This window comes from Vicia villosa, unplaced genomic scaffold (assembly GCF_029867415.1).
Source record: "Vicia villosa cultivar HV-30 ecotype Madison, WI unplaced genomic scaffold, Vvil1.0 ctg.000481F_1_1, whole genome shotgun sequence".
NCBI classification, from domain to species: Eukaryota; Viridiplantae; Streptophyta; class Magnoliopsida; order Fabales; family Fabaceae; genus Vicia; species Vicia villosa.
In genome coordinates this window covers 149,685-172,520 of record NW_026705234.1, presented here as the reverse complement: position 1 = coordinate 172,520, position 22,836 = coordinate 149,685, and the positions used below count along the sequence as shown (strand labels likewise).

The following is a 22,836-nucleotide window of genomic DNA, read 5'->3' as shown; positions in this document are numbered from 1 at the left end:
TCTGACCTTTACAATATTTTTATGATCCTTTCTCTAAAATATATGAACAAACTCATCCAAGGTTTTAGGAAATTCAGGAGGATTTGGTTGATACAGGACAATAGGAAGGTCTATTTCAGGAATTTGAATAATAGAGGATCTCTCAGTTAGATCAAAAATTTCTGAAATGGTGAAGGGTTCAGTTGCATGTATCTTAAAGGGTGTAGAAAGGATTGGTTCAGACGTAGCTGAATTTTCTTGTTCAGAAAGAATTGTATCGAGAGGTTCAGCGTTGAACATTTCGAATGTGCTTTCAGAGTGTGGTGAGGAAGGATCAGGGTGTATGGAAATGGGTGATGCAATGTTGGTTGGTTCAGATTGTGTGATAATTGGTTGATAGGTGACAGATTGAGGGATTTCAGAAACTGGGGTTAACACATGTGATGTGTATGTTTGAGTTGGTGTAGATGAAATAGGTAGAGTTAGAGATGGAAAAGTGACAGAAACAGGTTTGCTTGTTTGTGAAGTGGATGACATAATTAATGAAACAGGATCAAAGGTTGTTAACACTAGAATTGTTGTTGAGATGGATGAGGTTGAAAATCTAGGTTCAAATATAAAAATTAGAATAGTTGAAGTGATTGGAACAAATGTAATGACTGGTCCAGAAATGGTTGTTGGGATGGTGGATGATATTGAAAAATGTTCAAAATGTGGGGCTTCTAATTGTGAAGGTTTTTTAACAGAAGTGGTTGAGGATGATAATTCTTTAATAGTTTTATTCAAAGACTCAGATATCACATGAGCGGTGGACTTACTTGCAGAAACAACCAAACGGATCTGGATGAGTAGCCAGAGAAATGTTAGAAGCTTTACTTTTGTCGTGCTTCTTCTTTGTCCTACGTTTAGAACCTTCTTCTACTTGCTCCCTCTTGCCTCTGGACGATTCAATAAGAGCCTGTGCAGGATGCACATCTTCAAGGCTATAGTTAGACACATCAGTTCCAGCTTCCATCATCATCACCACCACATAGCCAGCTATTCCTTGTAGACCATCTCCCGTGGTGAACAGAGGTAAGTTGTCCACTGGAACTCTTCTTTTAGCAATGTTAGAAGGAAGTGTCAAAGGAGTTACTTGGAAATTCTTGATCATCAACATATTCTTTACATTCCGAATATTCAGAGGTTCTCCAATGGATGGAACCAGATCCTCTATATATTTAACTTCTTTAATGAAAAAGTCTACTAAGCCACTTTCTACAAACATGTCAGTCAAAAGATGTCCAAAAGGTACGTAGTTTTTTATCTTATTAGTTTGAATAGCAGTTGTCCTGATCGTTCTGATAACATCCCTCAGATAATGAAACATGATTAAAGGAAGATTCATCTCTTGGTGAGTCTGGAGGTAAAAAGCATGTCCTTCTAATTAACATTGAAATAGTCAGCAGAACTCATAGTAGGTCTGGGATTGATACATCCCAGAATAATCTTGTGCCAGATTCTGAGATTATCATGAAGATCTACACTTTTGTATTCCTTCTTTTCTGGAGAAAAGTTCTTAAAAATTGATTTAGGAATGTTATCCTTCACAAATTTGGATCTGTTGTCTTTTTCATAGACATGTTTCCCTTCCAGAAATGCCAGACTTAGAATATTTGAGATAGATTTCTTAGTGATGATTATTTTGTGCCCTAAAACATGAGACACAATGTGAATATCATCATTGCTCAAGTGGCACTAGGTAGATTTAATGATTAGTATAACCAAGGTTACATGCATTAACCATGCCTAAGTGACACGTTTTAAAATTCTCTGAATCTGGAAGATCAAACGATCTCCATCTGATCAGAGACGTTTTTGACTGAAACATCTTCTAATGACTGAGGTTTTGAATAAAAAGAAAATTAAATACTTTTTATTTAAATCAGAATCTCATTTCGTCAGACTATGACTCAACACATTCAATTCTGATGAGATCTTATTCTGGACAATAGTCCATTTTCAGATTCTTCATAATAAACAAAAGTTTATCTTCAGCTAAGGGTTTTGTAATGATATCATCCCATTAATGGTTTGTATCTATGAATTTTAAAACCAGAATCCCTTTCTGAACATAGTCTCTGATAAAATGATGTTTTATCTCTATGTGTTTTGCCCTAGAATGCAAGATAGGATTTTTAGTTAAACAAATAGCAGTAGTATTATCACAAAAGATAGGGATATTACTCTCATAAATTTGATAATCCTCCAGCTGACTCTTCATTCATAGCATCTGAGTGCTGCACAGAGAAGCTGGGATGTATTATGCTTTTGTGTTGAAAGAGCAATTGTTGATTTCCCCTTGCTTTACCATGAGATAAGGTTGCTTCCCAAAAATTGACAGTTTCCAGAAGTACTCTTCCCTTTTAATCTATCTCCAGCATAATATGCATCGCAGAAACCAGAAAGAGTATACTCTGATGTTTTCTCATACATCAAGCCAAGGTTAGTTGTTCCTTTCAGATACCTCATAATCCTCTTAACAGTAGTTAAATGAGATTCTCTAGGATCATATTGGAATCTAGCACACAAATGAACACTATATAAAATATCAGGTGTAGAAGCAGTTAGATATAGATGGGAGCCTATCATACCACGATATAGCTTCTGACATACCTTTTCACTTACCTCTTCTTTCTCCATAATGCATGTTGAATGCATCGGAGGTTTTGCTAACTTGCAATTAAGCATGTTGAACTTTATCAGAAGTTCTTTAGTGTACTTGCTCTGATGAATGTAAGTAGCTTCTGGTCTTTGGTCAATTTGAATTCCCATAAATAATTTCAATTCTCCCATAATTCGTGTTTCTGTGTTATAGATTTTGCAGCCTTTTGAGCTTTTACAGTATCGTAAACAAACACTTTATTACCTATGGTTTCAGAGCCCAAAATCATGCCTTTCTGATTACCTCTGAAACCAACAGCACCTCCAGGTTTAAGTTCCAAATATTGGAACATATGCCTTTCTTCCGTCGTGTGTCGCGAGCAACCATTCTTCTTGATCATCAGAGTCTGACTCATCATCAATTGTCAATTAACTCTCTAGGATAACTCCACTTGTGCTGGCTTCAGCCATGAGTGCCACGTTAGCCTGTTCTTAATCAGAATCATCCCATGTTTCCATGAGACCCTTCTTGGCTTTGAACACTTTCTAATGTTTGTTGTCTTTCCTAAGATGTGGACTTTCATTCTTGTAGTGTCCAGGTTCATTGCACTCATAACATGTGACTTCTTTTCTAGAGTCTTTCTTTTGACCATACGATGATTCAGTTCTGTCTTTTGATCTTCTTGGTCCTCTAAACTTCCACTTTCTATGTTTCCATAGATGATTTAATCTTCTGGATATCAGAGAGAGTTCATCTTCGCCTGATTCTTCTTCAGACTCTTCTGAATCTACTTCTGCTTGAAAAGCCTTTGTCTTTTCAGACTTAGACTTTAGAGACATGGATTTGCCTCTCCTCTAATGTTCATCTTCATGAAGATCAATCTCATGACTTCTTAAAGAACTAATCAGTTCCTCGATATTGGTATTGTTTAGATCCTTTGACAGTTTCAAAGCAGTTACCATTGATCTCTATTTCTTAGGCAGACTTTTGATAACCTTCTTAACATGATCTGATGTAGAATATCCTTTGTCCAGAACCTTAAGTCCTGCAATAAGCATCTGGAATCTTGAAAACATAGTTTCCACAAATTCATCTTCTTCCATCTTGAAGGCTTCATATTTTTAGATTAGGGCAGAGCCTTTGTCTCCTTAACTTGAGTGTTGCCTTCATGATTCATTTTAAGAGAATCAAATATGGACTTAGCAGTCTTTTATCAATGATCTTCTCATACTCAACTTAAGAAATAGCAGATAACAAAATAGACCTAGCTTTGAAATGATTCTTGTAAGCTTTCTTTTAGTCATCTGTCATTGCACTTCTTGTAATCTTGACACCGCTTGTATCTATTGGATATTTGTAGCCATCAACTACCAGATCCCAAAAATCAAATTCAAATGCCATGAAATACGTTTCAAGTCTATCCTTCCAATAGTCAACTTTTCTCCATCAAACATAGGAGGTTTAGCATTATACTAATCTTTATCCCTATTATCAATAGTGACATTATTGGTAAGAGTACCTGTGGGGGTAGCCATTGTTTTTCACACAATCAGGATCGGTACTGAACACTGTTAGGCAGCTTAATCAAGATTCAAACTCTTTATCACCACTAAGAACCGAGCTCTGATGCCAACTGAAGGGTTTGAATAGGGTTTTTAATAAACAAAGCTTTTATCAAAAGCAAATCCCTTCTTTAAAGCAACAAATACTTCACTATTGACTCTTGATAATAACAATAGATTACAAGAAGGAAAGAACAAGGTATGCTTATATTAGTTTGTTTGAAAATTATCAAGTTAATCAGTCCACCTGCCAAGGTGATTTCGCCTCTCTCAAACGAGGTCTTAATCCACAATAACCAAACTAACTACAATTGCATGAGATAACTGCCGATGCCAAACACAAGACAATCTTTAAGACGCACAAGTCCTAAACTTCTCAAAAAAATCTGACCAGCTGGTCTCTTGAGAACACACTCTAAGACACACTAGTCCTTGATTTCTCGAGAAATTCTGACCAATCGATCTCTTGAGGAACAATCAAACAACAGTTTGAATAAGAGTTTATTTACAAATAAATGCTTCTACACAAGTTGAATGTAAACGATATTTTTTAGATTCTAGACTTTAAAAAGAATGAAGCTATGAAAAATCTTTCAAGAATGTATATGATCGTGAATTAGCTGCTTCCTCTTTAAGTCTTCAAGTCTTTATATTGCCAATATAATAATATATCCGTTGGAGGGAAATTCTAGAATTTTTAGAAGTTTGGCGGCTTGAATGTAGTGGGAGACAAGATAGTACGCCACGTGCGTCCTTTCATGGTAGTGGAACAAAACATTTGTTTGTACCTTGTATCTCGTACTACATAATGTTATCTTCTATTCTTCTTGAACTTTAGAGGTTGACAATATGAGTTGGAAGAAAAGAAAATAAGCTTTTGGGTCTTTAGAAACTCAAGTCTCCAGAGTTTTCAGAATTGTGTCTTCAAAGTCTTCAGCACTTGGTCTTCAGTACCCTTTGTCTTTAGAAACATAAATCTTCAAAGCTTCAAGTCTTTAGAGTCTTCAGAACTGCGTCTTCAGAGTCTTCGGCACTTGGTCTTTAGATTGGTTTATTCTGACTTCATATCAGAGTCACAACTTCACAATCTCTTGAAATGGTTTGCTACTATTCATCAGAGCTTGTGTATCTTCTGATGTATTGGCCACGCCTTTCATCAGATTCAGAACCTGTTTGTTAAAATCTCAAAGCAACAAATATTAGAGTACCAAAATTGTTTACACAAACATACTCATTGCTATTATCAAACTCAGAGATATATTGCATAAACAAATCTTGTTCTAACAAATTTATGCAAGAAAATGAAGGTTTGAACTTAGATTCGAGGATAAAACAGACTCTGAAGGTGGTGGTGGTATGGGAAGCAAAAAATTCCATCTAAAATTAGGATCTTTGGATGTAGACTCCTTCAAGTTAGACTACCAACAAGATGACAGCTAGTTAAAAGAAGAATAATCCAACTCTCATGACAAAGTGTGTGTATACTGTTTTAGGGAAGAAGAAGATGTAGATGATGTTATGCTTCAGTGCCCTATGGCGTGGAAATTTTGGGAGAATATTCAGAACTAGTAACAAATAGATATGATAGAGGAAGAAGACTGTTGTAGCCATTTCATGAAGGTAATATTGAATATGAAAAATGTTAGATCAAATAAAAGAGCGGGTGACATTTGGTTGGTTGTTTGCTAGACCGTTTAGAAAGTTAGAAACGAAATTATCTTCAACTGAGCAGTATGTGATGTAGGCAAGTTGATATTCCAAGTGAAGATGTTCACATGGAGATAGCTAGCTATTGGTTTAAAAGAAAGATTCAATGTAATTTTTTATGAGTGGTGTCAAAACCTACTTGGTTTCTTAAAAAAATATTAATTTTTCATCTTTGTTGTAATCGAGTTAGAGGCTCTCTTTTGAATACATTGTTGCTTATAAAAAAAAAAAAGTCTATTTTTTTTATAAAAAAAAAAATAGTTCTTGTAGTTGTACATAGAGATATACTATTAGTATATCACTCCACCTTTTAAGTGAATATTACTATGAAGCATGGTTTTTAGTAAAGGGAGCTTCTATGGTGAAGTTGTAAAAATGTCACTTTTTAAAAAAGTTATTTGGAAACGGATCCGGTGTTATGTGAGAAATGTGTAATTTTTATTTTTTGGATTAATCTAACGGTGAGCTTATTATATTTATTTTATTTATAAAAAAAAAAAATTAAGCATCATCTTCAACATTTAGTCGGGCCACTTCAACCCGGTTTCAAATCCGCTATCATCATCTTGACCCTGACTTAGACCTTGCCAAGATGGGTGTGTTTGTCATCTTCAATTACATCTCATGAACAAAAATATCGAAAATCACCAAATCAACTAATTAATTCACAAATTATATATCATTCGAACCGAAATTTCACCTCGTTTTTAAATATGTATTTAAAATCTCAAAATAAGCCGTGAATTTGATAAATAGAAAAAAAATGGTGTGAAACTCGAACACAAACACGCTCGATCCGGCTTGGCTATGAGGTTTTATGAAAAACTAATTTTAAAATCGAGTTCATGGTGAAATTCTGCTTCTAATGTTGTATTCATTTGATCTACGAAATACACGGAGAGTACAAATTAATAATGTGTACAATATAATCCTACTTAATATTGATGAAGTTAATATTGAAAAATTCTAAATCAACACTGCTAAATTTATAAATTCACCAAAAAAAATTAATTTGATGATTTTACCTTAGAATTTTCTTTAAGTAAATATTCCTACTATAAGGTATTGGAGTAACAAACTACCATCCAAATATAAATCAAGAAATAATAAATGAACAGTAGAATTAAGTTTGATGTGTCTCTTTTTTTAAGGTTTTGTTGGCGAATTAAATGCGATGTTTCTATTTTCTTGGTTAGTGTTTGGTTCAATTGGAATTGGATAGTGTCAAATGTCATATTTGCAGTGGCTTATTCTTTCTCATATTTGGTAGGGCAAGCTTGTCTCTTAACATACTTTTGGGTTTAATGGATGTGAAAAAAGATACATGGAGACACAAACATGAATGTGCTAAAAAAATAATATAGGACTTAAGAAACACACAAACACACATAACAAAACTATGAGAAATAAATACCACTAATGAGTAATGAGTATTAAATTCATACATCAAACAAAACCAATATTAATATATATCCAATCCAAGTAATAAGCCCTTTCTAAATCTTGATCATGGTTCAAGCTAGGATGAAGAACTGTGATATGAAAACAAATGGTAAAATAGCACAAACCATCTCTACCACCATCCACCTCTTTCCCAATCCAGCACCACTCTTTTCCTCAGAACTTGATCCCTTCTCAACAGAACTTGGTGCAGAACTGTTTGTTTTGGTAGAATTTCCAAGTCCTTCGAACACCTGAGCTTCAGAGGATTTTGGTGACAAATGCAAAAGATCTAGAAAAAACCAAATAAGAAAAAACGGTTAATATATCAAACTTCTGAGTGTTATTTCATACGTATAATAAAGATTATACAGAAATAGCAGACAAACAGAGAAAAAAATATATGTATACTTACCTACACATTGAGATATATTAGATGGTATGTGACAAGCACTTGGAAGCTGAACAGCGAGAGTTGCATTCAAAGTGAAGCCGAGTTTGGGGTCGTTGCGATCTTTGATGAGGATGCAGATGCATTTTTTGGTCTTGTCAAGGACTACTTTAAGGGAGGTGCAACAATCTATAGTGGGAGTATTGGCATCACCACCAACATATGGAAGACAACTAGCAAGAGTAACAAGTTTGTCAGCACAGTCTTTTCTGTCTTTTGTTAAATCTGAGCTGGCTAGACCAGCTAAGATTACAAGTAGTATTGCAGTGACCTTTTTGTTAGAAACCATTGGAAAGAGAGAGTGAGAGAGAGGAGACACTAAAGTTGAAAGACTAAGAATACTTGTTGTGAGTTTTGGGAAAAGTATCTCATACAAGAAGTTCTTTTATGCTTTGCTTTGCTTTGAAATGAATTGATTCAAGGTAAAAAAAATTGTAAATGAATTACTTGAATGTAATAAGTGTCAGTATCGGTAGGGTTGGACAACGGGTCAGGTTGGACGGTTGGATTGGGTGGTTTCGGACTCAAAAGCCTCTACCAACCTCAATCACTTGAATGTTTTTTTAGAGTTTGTTTAAATGTGAGTTTATTAGGTATTTTGAAATTGTTTGTCTTCCTAGTCATTCATCGTGGTGTGGGGGTCTTCCCTTACTATATGTCTCACATGTGAGCGAATTTTTGTCTATAGACAGCTATACTCTTTGATTCAATTATAACTAGTAAGACTCATTTGGATACACTACATTTAGGCACACAAAAATACAAGTCTATTGGAGAAAAAGAAAAACAAGACAGACATACATGTGATAAACAAGAACCAAAGCAATAGCGTGATTTAGTGGTGAAGATTTGAGTCTTGAGAGTATGTTTTTCTCAAAATTTTACTTTTGAATCTTACTAGGAGCAAATTGTTCATAAAAAAATAAATAATGAAAGCAAGAGAGGTAAGTCATGGAGAAAATTGAGTAAAATCTAATTATCATCTACAATATTGTCATACAATCAAATTTCGATCGTTATATTTAAAAATAAAAATTTAATTGCATCAACAACATATTGTTAACATTTAACTTAGTGTCCCTTACAATAACTTTTTGGTTGTTAGATCCAAATTCTTAATTTGAATATAAATTAATAAAAGGATTGAGATATGACTACATCCATTGTACGATCATGTTCTTACATGGTTATTATTATTATTATATGAAATTTAAGATTGCTAGAAAGTTTAACTAGAGAACTCGTGACCAAGATATGACTAGCTCATTATTTATAAAAATATGAACCCGTGACCAATTGTTATTATTTTGTATTTTGTGGCTAACCCGTGATTATTGTGGATCTATCCGTGACTACCTATATAATTTGATTATGCTTAAATTAGACCCAGAAAACGGCCTCTAATCATGATGCAAAGAAAACATTAATGCCACCGATTTATCTTCTATGACTTCACAATGTTTGGTATTTTCTAAATCTTTAACCTCAAGACCTAAAGCAAACATAGGATTGATAGAATGATTCAACACGCCACACTAACAATAAAATTTTAAGTTTTGAATCTGACTTATAATTTATTTTAACAAAATTTATTAGTTTAGTTTGACATTTTTAAAAATTTGGTCTTATTTTGTAAAAATAAAAAAGTTGGTCTGATTTAAAAGCATCTTTAAAGCTAGATTTATACTAGAAAATTTCTTTACCCACCTCCCTATGGGGTCACCCCCAGCAAAAACCCAAAACTGTCCCTGCTTCGGAGATGAATCTCCGAAGTTATTTTTTTTTTGATTTTTTTTTTACTTCGGAAATGCATCTCCGAAAACATCAAATTTTTGATGTTTTCGGAGATGCATTTCCGAAGTCAAAAAAATTCAAAATCCGTGAATATTTTCGGAAGTTCATTTCCGAAACTGTTGCTGCATATACAAATTTCGCTCCTTCACTATTTCATCATTTTTCTCCAAAACTTCTCAAAACCCTCTCTAAAACCCAATCAATCTCCATCAATTTTTCGCCCTAAAATCAAGTTTCAAACCGTTGATCACGTTAAAGGGAGCATAGAAAGCTACAATTTCAAGTAAACATCTCTCATTTCATCCCCTATTTCACTACATTGATTCAACAAATTTATGCTGAAAACTGATATGGTTCGGAAGTTCATTTCCGAAATATATCACCTAATAAATTTCAGAAATGAACTTCCGAAATATGCCCTGGCAGTTAAAAAAAACAGTTTTGGCCAATTTTGCTAATTTATTCATTTGTTAGGTATGGTGCATCCGGACAACATTGTGCAAGCCGATGACGCAGTAGTTTCCGTAATTGTTAGCGTTAATAACGATCCGGTTATCGATGTTAATCCTATGATCAATGCGGTTGATGTTCGGCAAGAATTTACAAATGATCGGAGCTTCGGTAGTCGCGAACAATTGATTGATTGGGTTCGGAAGGAAGCTAACAAACTTGGATTTGGAATTGTTATTTTAAGGTCGGACAACGGAAATAGTAGGCGGAAAGCTTTCGTTGTTTTGAATTGCGAACGGGGTGGTAGTTATGTACAATCAAACCGTGTGCTAAAACACGAGGACACGGGATCGAGAAAGTGCGGTTGTCCGTTTAAGTTGCGTGCCAGTCGGAGGGTTGATGATATGTGGCGGTTAACCGTAATTTGTGGAATTCATAATCATGCCTTGGATGTCAAGTTACACGGGCATCCAATGGCGTGTCGTTTGTCCCGCGAAGAGAGGAAAGTGATATCGGACCTAACGATAGTCAAAGTGGCGCCTCGCAACATACTTGCCGATTTGAAGCGTAAGAAACCAGATAGCGTTTCAAATATCAAGCAAGTTTACAATGAACGCCACAATCTCAAGGTTTTAAATATGGGCCCTCGGTCGAAAATGCAACAACTTTTGAAACTTCTAGGCGATAACAATTATGTTTCAAGCTTCCGAACCTCCGAGGACAAAGTTACGGTGCGTGATATTTTTTGGACTCATCCCGAAAGTATCAAATTGTTCAACACATTTCCAACCGTTCTAGTCATGGATTCGACGTACAAGACAAACAAGTATAGGCTTCCTCTTCTAGAGATCGTCGGTGTGACCTCGACGGACAAGACTTATTCGGTGGGGTTTGCTTTTTTGGAGTGTGAAAAAGAAGACAACTTTACGTGGGCCTTGGGAATTTGCAAGTCTTTGTTAGTTGATCAAGAGGTTATGCCAAACGTCATTGTCACCGATCGAGACAATGCTTTGATGAATGCGGTCGATACCTTCTTCCCGACATCTACCGCTTTACTTTTCCGGTATCACATAACTTGCAACGTGAGAAGCAAGTTGAAACCCGCGGTTGGGACAAAAGATAGGCCGGATGAAAATGGTAAAGTTGTCAAAGCCGGTGTTGTGGTTGATAGGATAATGGCGGCATGGAGGGGAATTTTGGATGCATACTCCGAAGAGGATTATACCGAGAAATTGGTACACTTTAGGTCTTTGTGTGGTTCCATTAAGACTTTTTTTCATTACGTCGAATCCACCATTCTTGACAAGGTTAGAGAAAAAGTCGTGTGCGCTTGGACAAATCGGGTTAGACATCTTGGTTGCACCACGACTAACCGAGTTGAATCCGCACATGCGGTCTTCAAGAGGTGGTTGGGTGATAGCAAGGGAGATTTGTGTCGGGGATGGGACACCGTGAACCAAATGCTTGAAAATCAACACAATGAAATTCAAACACCGTTCGGTCGGAGAAAGACGGTTATGGAACACCGGTATAAGGGCCAAATTCTATTCTCCCAATTGATTTACAACATATCTCGAACGGGTTTGAATTTTTTTTTCATGAAGCTAAGCGGTCGGAGACCACGGGGACGGATAGTTCATTATGTGGGTGCACCATTAGAACTACATACGGCCTTCTGTGTGCTTGGATACTTGCAAAAAATAAAAAGTTAAGTTCACCCATACGCATGGATGAGGTAGCCGACCATTGGAAGAAACTTCGTTTTGATGATTTTGACCCGCCGAAAGAAAATGACTCCAAAATCACCATCTTCGACGAGTTGGAAGTGATAATGGAGAAGTTTGCTAAAGCAGACGACACAACAAAAATGCACATAAAAGAACAATTGCGAAAGATCGCGTTTCCGGAGACCACCGATTTGAAACTGCCATCTCAACCGGTTAAAACGAAAGGTGCACCGAAAAAGTCCAAAATTACACAAGATGACACGTCAACAAAACGATCTCCTTCCTACTTTGAACATGTTGATGCATCGTTTTCGGAAATTCATGAGACACCGAAGTCCACGTGTAGTGGTAACAAAGGAGCCCGTATTTCGAAGCCACCTCGCACACCACCGATCAAAAAATCACCGATTGTCTACATTGATGAGATGCCACTTTTTATGCACAAATATATCGATAACATCGTTGATGTTGGAGGCGACGGTAATTGTGGATATCGGGCCGTTGCGGGTTTGCTCGGTAAAGGGGAAAATAATCACACTTTAGTCCGACGGGAGCTCATTGCGGAGTTGACTTCGTATCGGGACATCTACGGCCGACTATATGAAAATCAAGAAAAGTGTACAAAAATTCATGATGCACTTGTTCCATCACTTACCGGTATCGCTCCGGTTTCGAAGTGGATGTCATTCCCCGAGATGGGTCATCTAATAGCAAGTGTGTATGATATGGTGTGCGTCGATTTGACGAGGTTTGGACTAAGTGAGACTTTCTTTCCACTTCATAGTCGGCCGCCGTTGGACGCGTCGGGCCGCATCATATGCATCGGGTATCTACGATCGCGGCACTTCGTTCAAGTGTTTTTGAAACCGGGTTGTCCTATACCGGCTACTTCTTGTCAATGGACGGCACATCGTTCAAATGAGGCGGAGACTTGGCCGGATCCGTTCGTTTCGAGAATGGCGGAGTTTGAAGAAATGATGAGCAAAGAGCGCGAGCAAAATAGAGAGCGGTCGAAGAACGTGCCTATTTTGGACTTAGGATCCACCGATTGGTTCGGTGAATTTTAGTTCGTTCCGGATCGTTTTTTGTTTGTAACGATCATTTTTTGTATGTATTGTTGTTTATCATGTAAAATCGGACCGATTCAATACATATATAATATAAGTATGTTTTATGTTGTCATTGCCTATTTTATGCCTATTTTGTATGCTTTTGGTATTGTTTACACAAAACATAATGCAATGCACAAAATGCAAAATTCACCTCTGTTTCTGCATAATTCGGAAATGAACTTCCGAAATATACATGTCTGGAGCCTATTTTCGGAAGTTCATTTCCGAAATGTCCCCTGAGGCAGGATAAGGTTTGTTGGGCCATCAATGCTCCAATAAGTCTATAAATACTACACACTCTTCTTCATCCTCTTCACACCACAAAACACAAATGACACAAACCTACCCCCACCTAGCATTCGTCTACTTTGAAACCGGCTACCCGATGCCGTTCCAATTTCGCTTCTCGCGCGACACGCCGTTTGCGGAATTGATACCGTCGCTCAACACGCTTTTGCGCTATCCCGAGAATCGAAAGGTTGTCAAGCTCGAGTACCGCTCGCCATCGCTTAACGACGAGGGAGGCATTAAGTTCACACATTTTGAGATCAAGAACGACGAAGATTTAGCGGTTATGTGGAGAACGTTCGACCGATTTTCTTCGAAAGGCCCGATCGAGTTGGACGCCAAACTTCAAAGATCGGCGGACGACGTTATCAAAATGTTGACTCATCCCCACCTACCCGTGTTCAACAATCTGTAACTTTAATTTTCAGTAATATTATCGTTGTAATCTTCACCCGATTAAATAAAGCGAATCGTTGTTGTTTTTCATTTTTCTTCTGTCCAGACATAAATTCGGAGGTTCATTTCCGAATTCCATCATGGGGGGTGAGTTTGGAGATGAACTTCCGAAACACCACATTTTCTGAAAATGTAACTTTATTTCGGAGATGCATCTCCGAAATCAATATTTTATATTAAAAAAAACACGTTTTCGGAAGTTCATTTCCGAAAACACCTTTTTTCCAAAAAAAAGTACCTTTTCGGAAATGAACTTCCGAAACAAGGGGTAGTGTGGTAAATTCACCAGGGGTGGGCAAGAAGGTTAGGAGGTGGGTGAAGAAATTCTCTTTATACTAAGACTTTTAAATAATTTGTGTTCTAGACTGACCCAATAGTCAAGAGAATGGCTCAATCCACCTCTGAGTCCAAGACGGCCCAAATAAATTGGCCCAATCAGCGGGGACAGCGAAAGGCACTTTTCCCTTCTGCCCCTCAACAGGACACGCTTGGTCGGTTGACCCCGAAGCTAACCAGACCACCTATGCCTTTGAACTGTCTTTCTACCCGAATCAACGGCTAGCTTCATTCTAGATTTCACGCAAAAATTTCTAGCATTCACCTATTTTTGACCTGGATCCTGGATGTCCAATCCAAAATAGGGACCAATAGCCATGTGTTGGGGACATTAAATACCTTCTCATTTGAGTGGGTCAGGTATTCAAATCTTATCCAATACTCTCACATATCTCTGCACTCTTATTGACTTTATCATTAGAGTGCCTTGGAGGTACACCCCCTTCCTCCTTGATCCCAACATTGTAGTCGAAGTCTCTAGCTCACTTTAGGTTCTGGTCAACCGGTAAGATTAATGGCGCCGTCTGTGGGAAACTCTGTTCTCCCCATCTTTCTTTCCCCGGAAACTAAATATCAAAGCAACTATCAAGATTCCAGTCATGGCCAGTCACGATGATGACAAAAATGTTCACTAAACCATCATCTCGCCTGAGCACAAGACCAGTTTGGGCAACATGAAACTCTTCCTGGAGGACGTTACCTCAAAAAAGGGACGGAGCTACCACATCTCCCTCCTCGGACGATGCAAACGATCTTGGCACCCAGTGCACTGAAACTGGCAAGATCAAGAAAATTTCGTAGAAAGCGCCAGAAACCTCCTAGCAGATTGTAGTGTCAGCCAACATTGACCCCATCATGGCAGCCTTGGTCGAGGCACTCAACAAAACGAACACCCTAATCCTCTAGCAAAACGAAAGGATCGGGGCGTTGGAAAAAGGACAGCGGTCAAGATCTCCCACGCAGAGGCACCAGCGACGAGAATCCAGAAGTCCTTCTCCACGGCCCAAGGAACGTCGCCCAACACAAGGGAAACAAGAATCTTTGGTTCCCAAGAAAATCGATCGCACCCCTTCCCAAAGGAGCCAGCACTCCTCGGTGACCAAAAAGACTAAAGAAAATCCACGATCAGAAAGCCAACGCACACCTCCACCCAAGCCGAAGGTGTCAAACTTAGTAACATGACACCTTCGATAACTCTTTTACTACATATTGACATAACAAAATTCACCGTTGGATTGAAAGTTATTATCATGTTTATAAAATTTAATATCAATCGAAAATTATTCGATATGTCAACGAGATGCATAAAAACTAACGTCTTACAAATTTCAACAAAACCGTTAATTTTGATCATTCTCTTTAACATATCAAATGATTTTCGATTGATGTTAAATGTTATAGACATGTCTATATCATAATAGTTTTCAATCCAACGGTGAATTTTGTTATACGGATATTTGATAAATAGCTTGCGAAAATGTCATGTAACTATGTTTGACAGCTTGAATTTTTATTGCACTAGACAAAATATGTATTACAACTTTATCTATTGAAATTTGTAATGGAGGTTGGAAGTTTTTTCACAGAAATAAAGTTATTAATAGCAATAGCAATGCCATTAAAAAGACCAGAGAAACTACTGATGTACTATATTAATATGTATATATTTCTGTTGCCAATAAATTGATATCAAGATAATTTGAGGACTAAATCATAACCCCTGCATAAATTAGTCTTAGGCATGTTAAACAACGGACCAAATAAGATATTTATTTTTACGGGAATGGACCAAATAAGATGCTATCATAGTTATGATGATTTTGTTTTGACATAGTTGTTTATGATTGTTGCTTTGTTCATAAAATGACAAGTTAACTAAGGCTAGCCAAATGTGTATAGCATAACCGGTACATAAGCACAAGTGCTGATCAAATAGAGCTTAAATTCAACATAACTGATGTAAAAAAAATAATAACAAGACAGAAAAATGACTATATTCTGGCAAAGTTTCATAAAACTCAATTCCTAATCAAGCATCAATAATGGGCATTCATAAAAGAAAGGTCGACTTAAAAATGAATACAAGAAGTCATCAAAGGGAGCTAAAAGAACCTTCTCGTTAGAAACAACATGATTTTGCATATTACAATTGTACCCATACTAATCTATGAAATTTGTATTGCCTCCGTCTTCCAAAAACTGCAGCTATAACTGAGATTTTCTGTCAGTATTTCTTATATGTAGCCATATCCAATTCCCTCATTTTCCAAGATTACCTTTCTGGTGTGGAGATGCAACAGATGTGGGTGAAAAGGGATCATAAATTTGGTCTGCATGATACGCTGGCTTACTGGATGCCAAAGAGGGATTGTTGCCAAACTTCTGATTCATAGGCCATGTTCCCTGAGCAGGATAGCTTTGTTGATTGTGCATACCTCTTTGGACCCCAGGACTGGGCAAGTTTGGCATTTGGGGGGTGGGAATGAAGTTCCTCATACCCATTTGTGGGGGTTGAGATCTTGGTGAAGGTTGGCCAGCATAGGGAAATGCAGGGTGTTGGGGTGGAATTGAGACAGAGCCCGGTCTTCCACCAAAAGGAGCAGCAGAGGCATAACCTTGAGTTTGATCCACCCGGTTGGAGACTTGTGCCCTTGGAAAGTTTTGAAAAGGCTGATCAGCCACAGCAAACCCAAATGGTGGAGGCCGGGGACCGGAAGATGGCTCTTGTGTACTGCCCTGAGTAGTAGCTTGACTGTTTGGTCTGGGAACCACTTGATAGTAGTCTGCATTGGGTCGCTGTTCTTGAAAAGTAAAATTTCCAGAATTTGAAGGCATGGAGGCCAGTGGGTTTATGTGGGTGTAGTGAGAGGCAGAATTAGGCATTCCTGATTGTTGAGCAAATGGAAATGAAGGGGATATTCCTGGCGATGGAAATGAAACAGGTCTTGATAAATGGTTTCCAGTTGAATGAACAGTTCCTGGTATTGGTCCCAAAGATGATGGTGGTCTTGGTGACATTCCAGCATGATGTGGATGAATACTTCCAGGTCGTGGCATCATCGACACATTTGGCTGGGGTGGCTTATATTCAACATCTGGTTGTGGACCTAGCGAGACAGGTCTTGCAGGGGGAACTGTCGGTGGAGCCATTGGCCCCATATTGACGGGTCCTCCACTCAGTCCAGAAGATACACCTTGAGGGGTTGATGGCTGATTAGCTATTGGTGACGGTGATATACCAGACATAGGTTGAGGCATTGAAGACACTGATGTCTGGAGGTGTCCTGTTGGTGTCGGTTGCCTTAAGGAAACTGGAAATGAAAGTGAAGCACTTGTTGGTGCTGACAAATTCTGTGCAGGTATTACAGAAGGATTTCTGGGTGGCCCAACGTGACCAAAAGGAGCTGTTTGAGTCCATTGTGAATGTTGTAAGAATTGTGTCGGTGGTGGTGCTTGCATAGAAAACTGCTGATTTGGAATAATCGGGTGGAATCCAGTATTAGGTGTAGGTTGAGCACCAAAAGCTGAAATCATATTTGAAGGGCTCATTGTCTGTGATGAAAAATGGGGAGCTCTAGCAAGGTGTGGTGGATTTGGAGGGACTACACTGCCAGAAGAAGCAAATAAAGGGGTGTGAGATGGAGCAGCTGAAAACCATGAACCAGAGTATTGAAAGTGATTTCCTTGCATTTGTGTAGTGGCTGCTGGTTGAAACACGGCCTGGTTTTCCAGAGATAAAGAATACGCATGAGATGGGGGGCCATCTTGGTTTTGATTCAGACCATTAGTGCTGTCCCCGGAGACAGATACAGAAGGTGTGGAACCAGCAGCTGAACTCCCCTGAATAGAAGACAGCATAGAAGACAATAATGATCAAAATAATAGAGAAAAATATTATCATCTAAAGTTTTTAAAATAAATAAAGTGTTACTTCGTAACTGAGCCAACCATAAATCATAAAATGTTGTTACATTGCATGAAATGACAACTCACAGTTACAGAGGAAATTAGTAGTTCAATGATGGAAATTGCTGCATCCACTTTATCAAAACTATCAGCTGATATGTTAACATGCATCTCTTCATAACTGCACTGGACATCAGTACCTGGTTTAATTTCACCCTGAAAATAGAACATACAAAGCAAACATAAACAATTACAGTTATTTCTTGACAAAATCAAGTCAAAGCATTGCAAAGTGGGTGATGCAGAATGAAAGCCGCATAATATTATTAAGTAACTTACTTTCTCGCCTGTGTCTGCTTTGGTTCCACGAATTTTTATCTTAGTACCAGTTTCCTGATAAACGATTAAACATGTATATTAAATATCAATTGATTAAAAAATTAGAATTTCATACAGTGATCTCTCAGTCAAAAGATAGAGATTGCTGACTGTAGATCATCCAATGAAGATTAGATACCAACAAAATGGTTTTACCTTCTCTAGTCGCTTTTGATTATCACCTCCAGGCCCATATATTAGACCAATGAATTTGTACCCAGGATATTCTTGGACCTGTAAATATGGTACTGCATATAAGAGTTTTCATTGTAGAACTTCAGGTTTAGATAGAGATATTTGATTTTTCAAAAACTATAACAGATCATTCTTAAAAACTGTATAACAGAGGGAAGCCAAAGTCTAGCATTAAAATATTAAAAGCAAAAGAGGTCAAGTCATTTTGCGTTCTTATTCTGCAAAGCAATCAGTAAACTACTTGAATATTGTAACTGTAATCTAGGCCGGGTTTTAGTGTGACTCGATTGTGAAGCTCAATTGATTGATACATCTTATACTACAGCTTAATGTTCATGTTTCTTTCAAGAATACGAGGACCTCCAACAACATGTTCCTTCACGAAAGCAGCCAAGGAAAATGGGTGAGAAAAACACTCCTAGAAAAGAAGTTATGGAAATGAACTACATGTTTTTGGGAAGTTAATTAACACTCATTAATATGTTAAGGTCAAATACCATGTTTGATTTGAACCCATGAAGAAATAATAGAAGGCCTCACTGCCTAAAATTGTATTGATGCTAATCTCCTAAAAACTGCCTCATCATCTCACAAAACCTCAGCCATACTCTAAATAACGACAGAAGGATTAAACAGGGCATAAAAATGCTAAACATATTATTAATTGCTAATAACTGGGAAGAAATTGTACAAAACATGCTAGATGTACAAAACATACTAGATGAACAAAAACTGAAGATGGACTCTAAATTAGAGAAATATATCCTTTACTTTTCGAAACTAAAGAAAGTAACAAGTTAACAACAAGTCTAAATAGCACAGAATTGGGCCTGGCAGAATTTTAGAACCAATACTTACAGGCAAAGGAACGCTGTGTTCTTTCAACAGTGGTTTAAAACCAGGTGGAGGCTTGTAACTGGGATCTAATTTTAGTATTTCACCTGGATATGATTAATGTCAGGATTATTATGGAATAGGCAGTCTATAAGAATTAAAGGGGAGCAATAAAAAGGAAACATATACTTTAAGGAAAACGTACCTATTGTTTCCCGCTTTTCGAGTTCAAGCATTTCTGACACCTTATAGCCATAAAAAAAAAAAACATCAGTAGTTTATTCATAAATAGTTACTACTAGTACTACATCTAAAAAAACAACAAATAATAGTCACTACTAGTACTACATCTAAAAAATGACAAATAACAGTTACAGTTAAAAGAAAAAGTGTCGATTGTTGTTAACCTTGCTATTAATTTGAGAGCCAGACTTGCTTTCATCTGGGTTCTCATCCACCAATGGTGGGTTCTGAGTGGCTCCAATCTCTAGATTTTCCGATTCCAACTGCTTCGAAATTTGATCCACTCGAATCTACAAAGTTCGTGCGAATTAGAATACAGATGCATATGCAATAGCACCCAATTTATAACAATGTTTACAGCTTTTAGCTAAGAATGACATATTATAACCCAAAGTCTTGCAAAAACACTACTTTACTAATTTTACATTTTGATACAAGTAAAAAATATTTTCAAGGAAATGATAAAGGAATAAGAAAATAAAAGGATAATGGAGAATTATTGTAAAGGATTGCAGGAATCACCTGCAACGCCAAAACCTTCGCCCTCCTGACAGATGCATCCTGTGTTGGATCAGGCCCCCATCTCGATTTCCTCTCAATTTGTTTTGAACTTTCTTCATTGATGACTCCAGTGACCCCGTCTTTTTTAGCCCCTCGTAAAATGGGAACTAACGATCCTAATAACTTGTTTTTTGGGATGACAAATCCAGATTTGGCAGCAAACATAGAGAGCTTTTGGCCACCACTAGAAGGGGTTGTAGATGTAGCTCCGGACATCTTGTGAGGTTCAGAAGCAAACATTGAATCAAACTTTGCAGTCATTCTCCTATCCAGCAACTTTCGCACATGTGATAAAAGACTGGTGCAAACAATAGAGTCAATCTCCAAATAACAAACTATTGTGTTAGTCACAAATAGATATACTAAAATACTTTGATTTTATAACTAAAAAAGTGCAATACTAAAGAACATGTACTCCCTATGTAGAAGATCATAATGAAACATTTGTATCTTGAATTATGTCATTACCGGCAGTAACAGTACTTTTTATGAACATAGACAAGTAAAGTAGTTTGATAGGGCTTTGTTTGGGAGTTTGGAGAGGAAGGGAGGGAAGAGCTTGGAAAAATGGGAAGGATTGGGTGAAAATAATTGAGGGATTTAGGTAGAGGGGAGTTTGGGAGGTTCATTTATCTTTTCTATACAAAATAATTCTTTCAAAAAATGTTAAATATTTCACTATATTTTCTTCAAATTCCTTTTTTTGAAGCCCTCTATTCCCCTCCTCAGCTAACTCGCAACTAGAGCCTAAGAAAAAGAAAGTTTTAACATTCCCTCATCATAAGAAAATGTTTCAAATCTTGGGAAGCACTGAGCATCATTTCTAAGGGTACGTTTGGATAGAGGATTTTGAAAAGGTGAGGGGAGCCTTATTTTTCTTTTCTAAATTAAGGAAGCTTTAAAGTATTTCTCAAAATGTTATCAATCTCGGATAGCGGTGCGACGCGGGTATCTTCAAAAATGAAGCGTAACGAGAGTGGGGAGCGGAACGACCGATACTTTAGTGACGCAGACACTAATAAAATTAATACTACTAATAAACACATAATTGTTAAAAACAAATATAAATTAATTAAAAATTATAAAGTATTCATATTTAAAACATATCAAATACGGATGACACGGCCAGAGCAGACACGTCAGAGCGGCGTTGTTCCAAATTCAATTCCACTATTACGGCCGTTCCAGCCAAGTCACCCATCCCGAAAATGAATTCACTGCAGTTGCAAATTGCATACATTCACGCATTCAATTTATTATTAGTCGTTGAATCAAATCTAATGGTCCAATAAAATACATATTTCAATTTTTGATTTATACTTTTAAATATCAAACTGAAATATCTACCATCCAATCTTAATCAAACGGCTATTAGATTTCCAAATGCGTGAATGCGTAATTGCCGACTGCAAGGAAACCCAGTCCATCCCATATGTGCTCTTGCGCCGTTTTTTTTTTTTTTGGTAACAAAGAGGGCCTAAGCCCAAACAAACAAAGAAACTAGATACAAACAACTCTAGCTATCGGGACTCCTCTAGCATCTTCATCTAGAAGTTGCTGTAAACAAACAGGAGCTGACTCGAACATGATAAAGTCCTGCCTAGAATTACAACCAATATTGGCTAAAGCATCCGCACAACGGTTAGCCTCTTTGAAGGTATGACCAACAATCACGCTCGCAAATTGACTCATCAATCTTCGAATAAGGAAAATAATCGCCAAGCTTTCCCGAACATTAGAGTACCCTTTATTGATGCCTTGAACCACTGATAAAGAATCCACTTGGATGTCAACCTCCTGAACTCCTATGGAGATAGCAAGTTTAATAGCTTCAAATACTCCCCACAATTCTGCCATAAAGATGTCTTGCGCGGTTTTTTGGTTTTACTGTTTTGTGCCGAGATAACGGCCGGAACAGACGAGTTTAATAACAGAGAAATAAATTATGTATATTGAAATGTTCATATGAAGATATTCATTCAATTAAAAAAAAACTCAAATATACACCAAAATATTCATTAAATTTGCTTCCTTGTAACGCCAAGACAATATCCGCAACACATTCAGGTACAAATTTGTGAGCTCATAATCATCTACAACGAATGAAAATTGTAATTTTCCATTCGTATTTAACGATCAATAATAACATGAAATGAAGATTAAAAAGGGGTATAGTGAAATTGGAATCGGCAGCGGAAGTCATAGTATGAATTGGAAATGAAATGAGTAAAGATTGAGCGTGAGCGTGAGCGTGACCTAGATAATAGGAATTGAAAGGCGAGACGGAGAGGGAGAGAGAGTACCTATGAAAATGAAATGAAGCAGAGATCGGAATTGTGATGGCGAGTAACCGATTGCATAGCCACCGTAGTGGAGTTGGAGTGGCTGAGTTCAAGTGTTAAATCAAAACCCTCTCCCTCCACTTTTTTTTTCTGGTTTTCTCTCTCCCTCCAATGACTTACAAAGATACCTTATTCATTGAGTAAATCATTTCTTTTTCCACAACACCCTTATGACTCTTATGCTCTAATTCACTCTTTTGAAAATTTAAATTAGTTTATGTATCTTTCAATTTTGTTAAAAATTAATTTAGAGATGCATCTCTTAAAATTTTCATGTAGAAATGCATATTCAAAAATACACCTTATCATATTTCCTACAAGTTTTTCATTGAAGTTAATGTTGTTTTCGGAGACTTTATATTGATTTTAATTAATATTAGAGTCGAAGAAATTGTATCATCGCGTTCTACCTCTTGCGTTCCTGCATTTCT

General features: G+C 37.2%; 2 protein-coding genes across 3 annotated transcripts; both read right to left on the bottom strand.

Annotated features, from left to right (window-relative positions):
* Positions 1 to 7,078: 7,078 nt before the first annotated feature.
* LOC131628820 (non-specific lipid transfer protein GPI-anchored 6-like) lies at positions 7,079 to 8,398 on the bottom strand. The gene is made up of 2 exons (XM_058899635.1): positions 7,748 to 8,398; positions 7,079 to 7,624 (listed from the first exon to the last, which is right to left on the bottom strand). The coding sequence occupies exons 1-2, from the start codon at positions 8,070 to 8,072 to the stop codon at positions 7,407 to 7,409; spliced, it is 543 nt and encodes a 180-aa protein (XP_058755618.1). The 5' UTR covers positions 8,073 to 8,398; the 3' UTR covers positions 7,079 to 7,406.
* A 7,524-nt stretch (positions 8,399 to 15,922) lies between these two features.
* Positions 15,923 to 22,566, bottom strand: LOC131628799 (branchpoint-bridging protein-like). 2 transcript variants are annotated; one of them, XM_058899616.1, is made up of 9 exons: positions 22,367 to 22,566; positions 20,025 to 20,384; positions 19,667 to 19,792; positions 19,465 to 19,504; positions 19,284 to 19,366; positions 18,387 to 18,464; positions 18,192 to 18,245; positions 17,940 to 18,068; positions 15,923 to 17,786 (listed from the first exon to the last, which is right to left on the bottom strand). In XM_058899616.1, exons 2-9 carry the CDS (start codon positions 20,322 to 20,324, stop codon positions 16,206 to 16,208), a joined length of 2,391 nt encoding a protein of 796 aa, XP_058755599.1. In that variant the 5' UTR covers positions 20,325 to 20,384; positions 22,367 to 22,566; the 3' UTR covers positions 15,923 to 16,205. The 2 variants fall into 2 exon arrangements, with proteins under 2 accessions (XP_058755599.1, XP_058755598.1); XM_058899615.1 differs by having other exon boundaries at positions 20,025 to 20,361.
* Between the last annotated feature and the right edge of the window lie 270 nt (positions 22,567 to 22,836).

What these genes read in the sequence shown, in the direction of transcription:
- LOC131628799 (XM_058899616.1), bottom strand. Translation starts at nt 20,324, where the DNA reads ATGACTGCAAAGTTTGATTCAATGTTTGCTTCTGAACCTCACAAGATG. An exon ending in AAGCAGACACAGGCGAGAAA is followed by an intron (nt 18,069 to 18,191) that starts GTAAGTTACTTA and finishes TTCTATTTTCAG; the next exon opens with GGTGAAATTAAACCAGGTAC. An exon ending in TACTAATTTCCTCTGTAACT is followed by an intron (nt 17,787 to 17,939) that starts GTGAGTTGTCAT and finishes TCTTCTATTCAG; the next exon opens with GGGAGTTCAGCTGCTGGTTC.
- LOC131628820 (XM_058899635.1), bottom strand. Translation starts at nt 8,072, where the DNA reads ATGGTTTCTAACAAAAAGGTCACTGCAATACTACTTGTAATCTTAGCT. An exon ending in TAATATATCTCAATGTGTAG is followed by an intron (nt 7,625 to 7,747) that starts GTAAGTATACAT and finishes GGTTTTTTCTAG; the next exon opens with ATCTTTTGCATTTGTCACCA.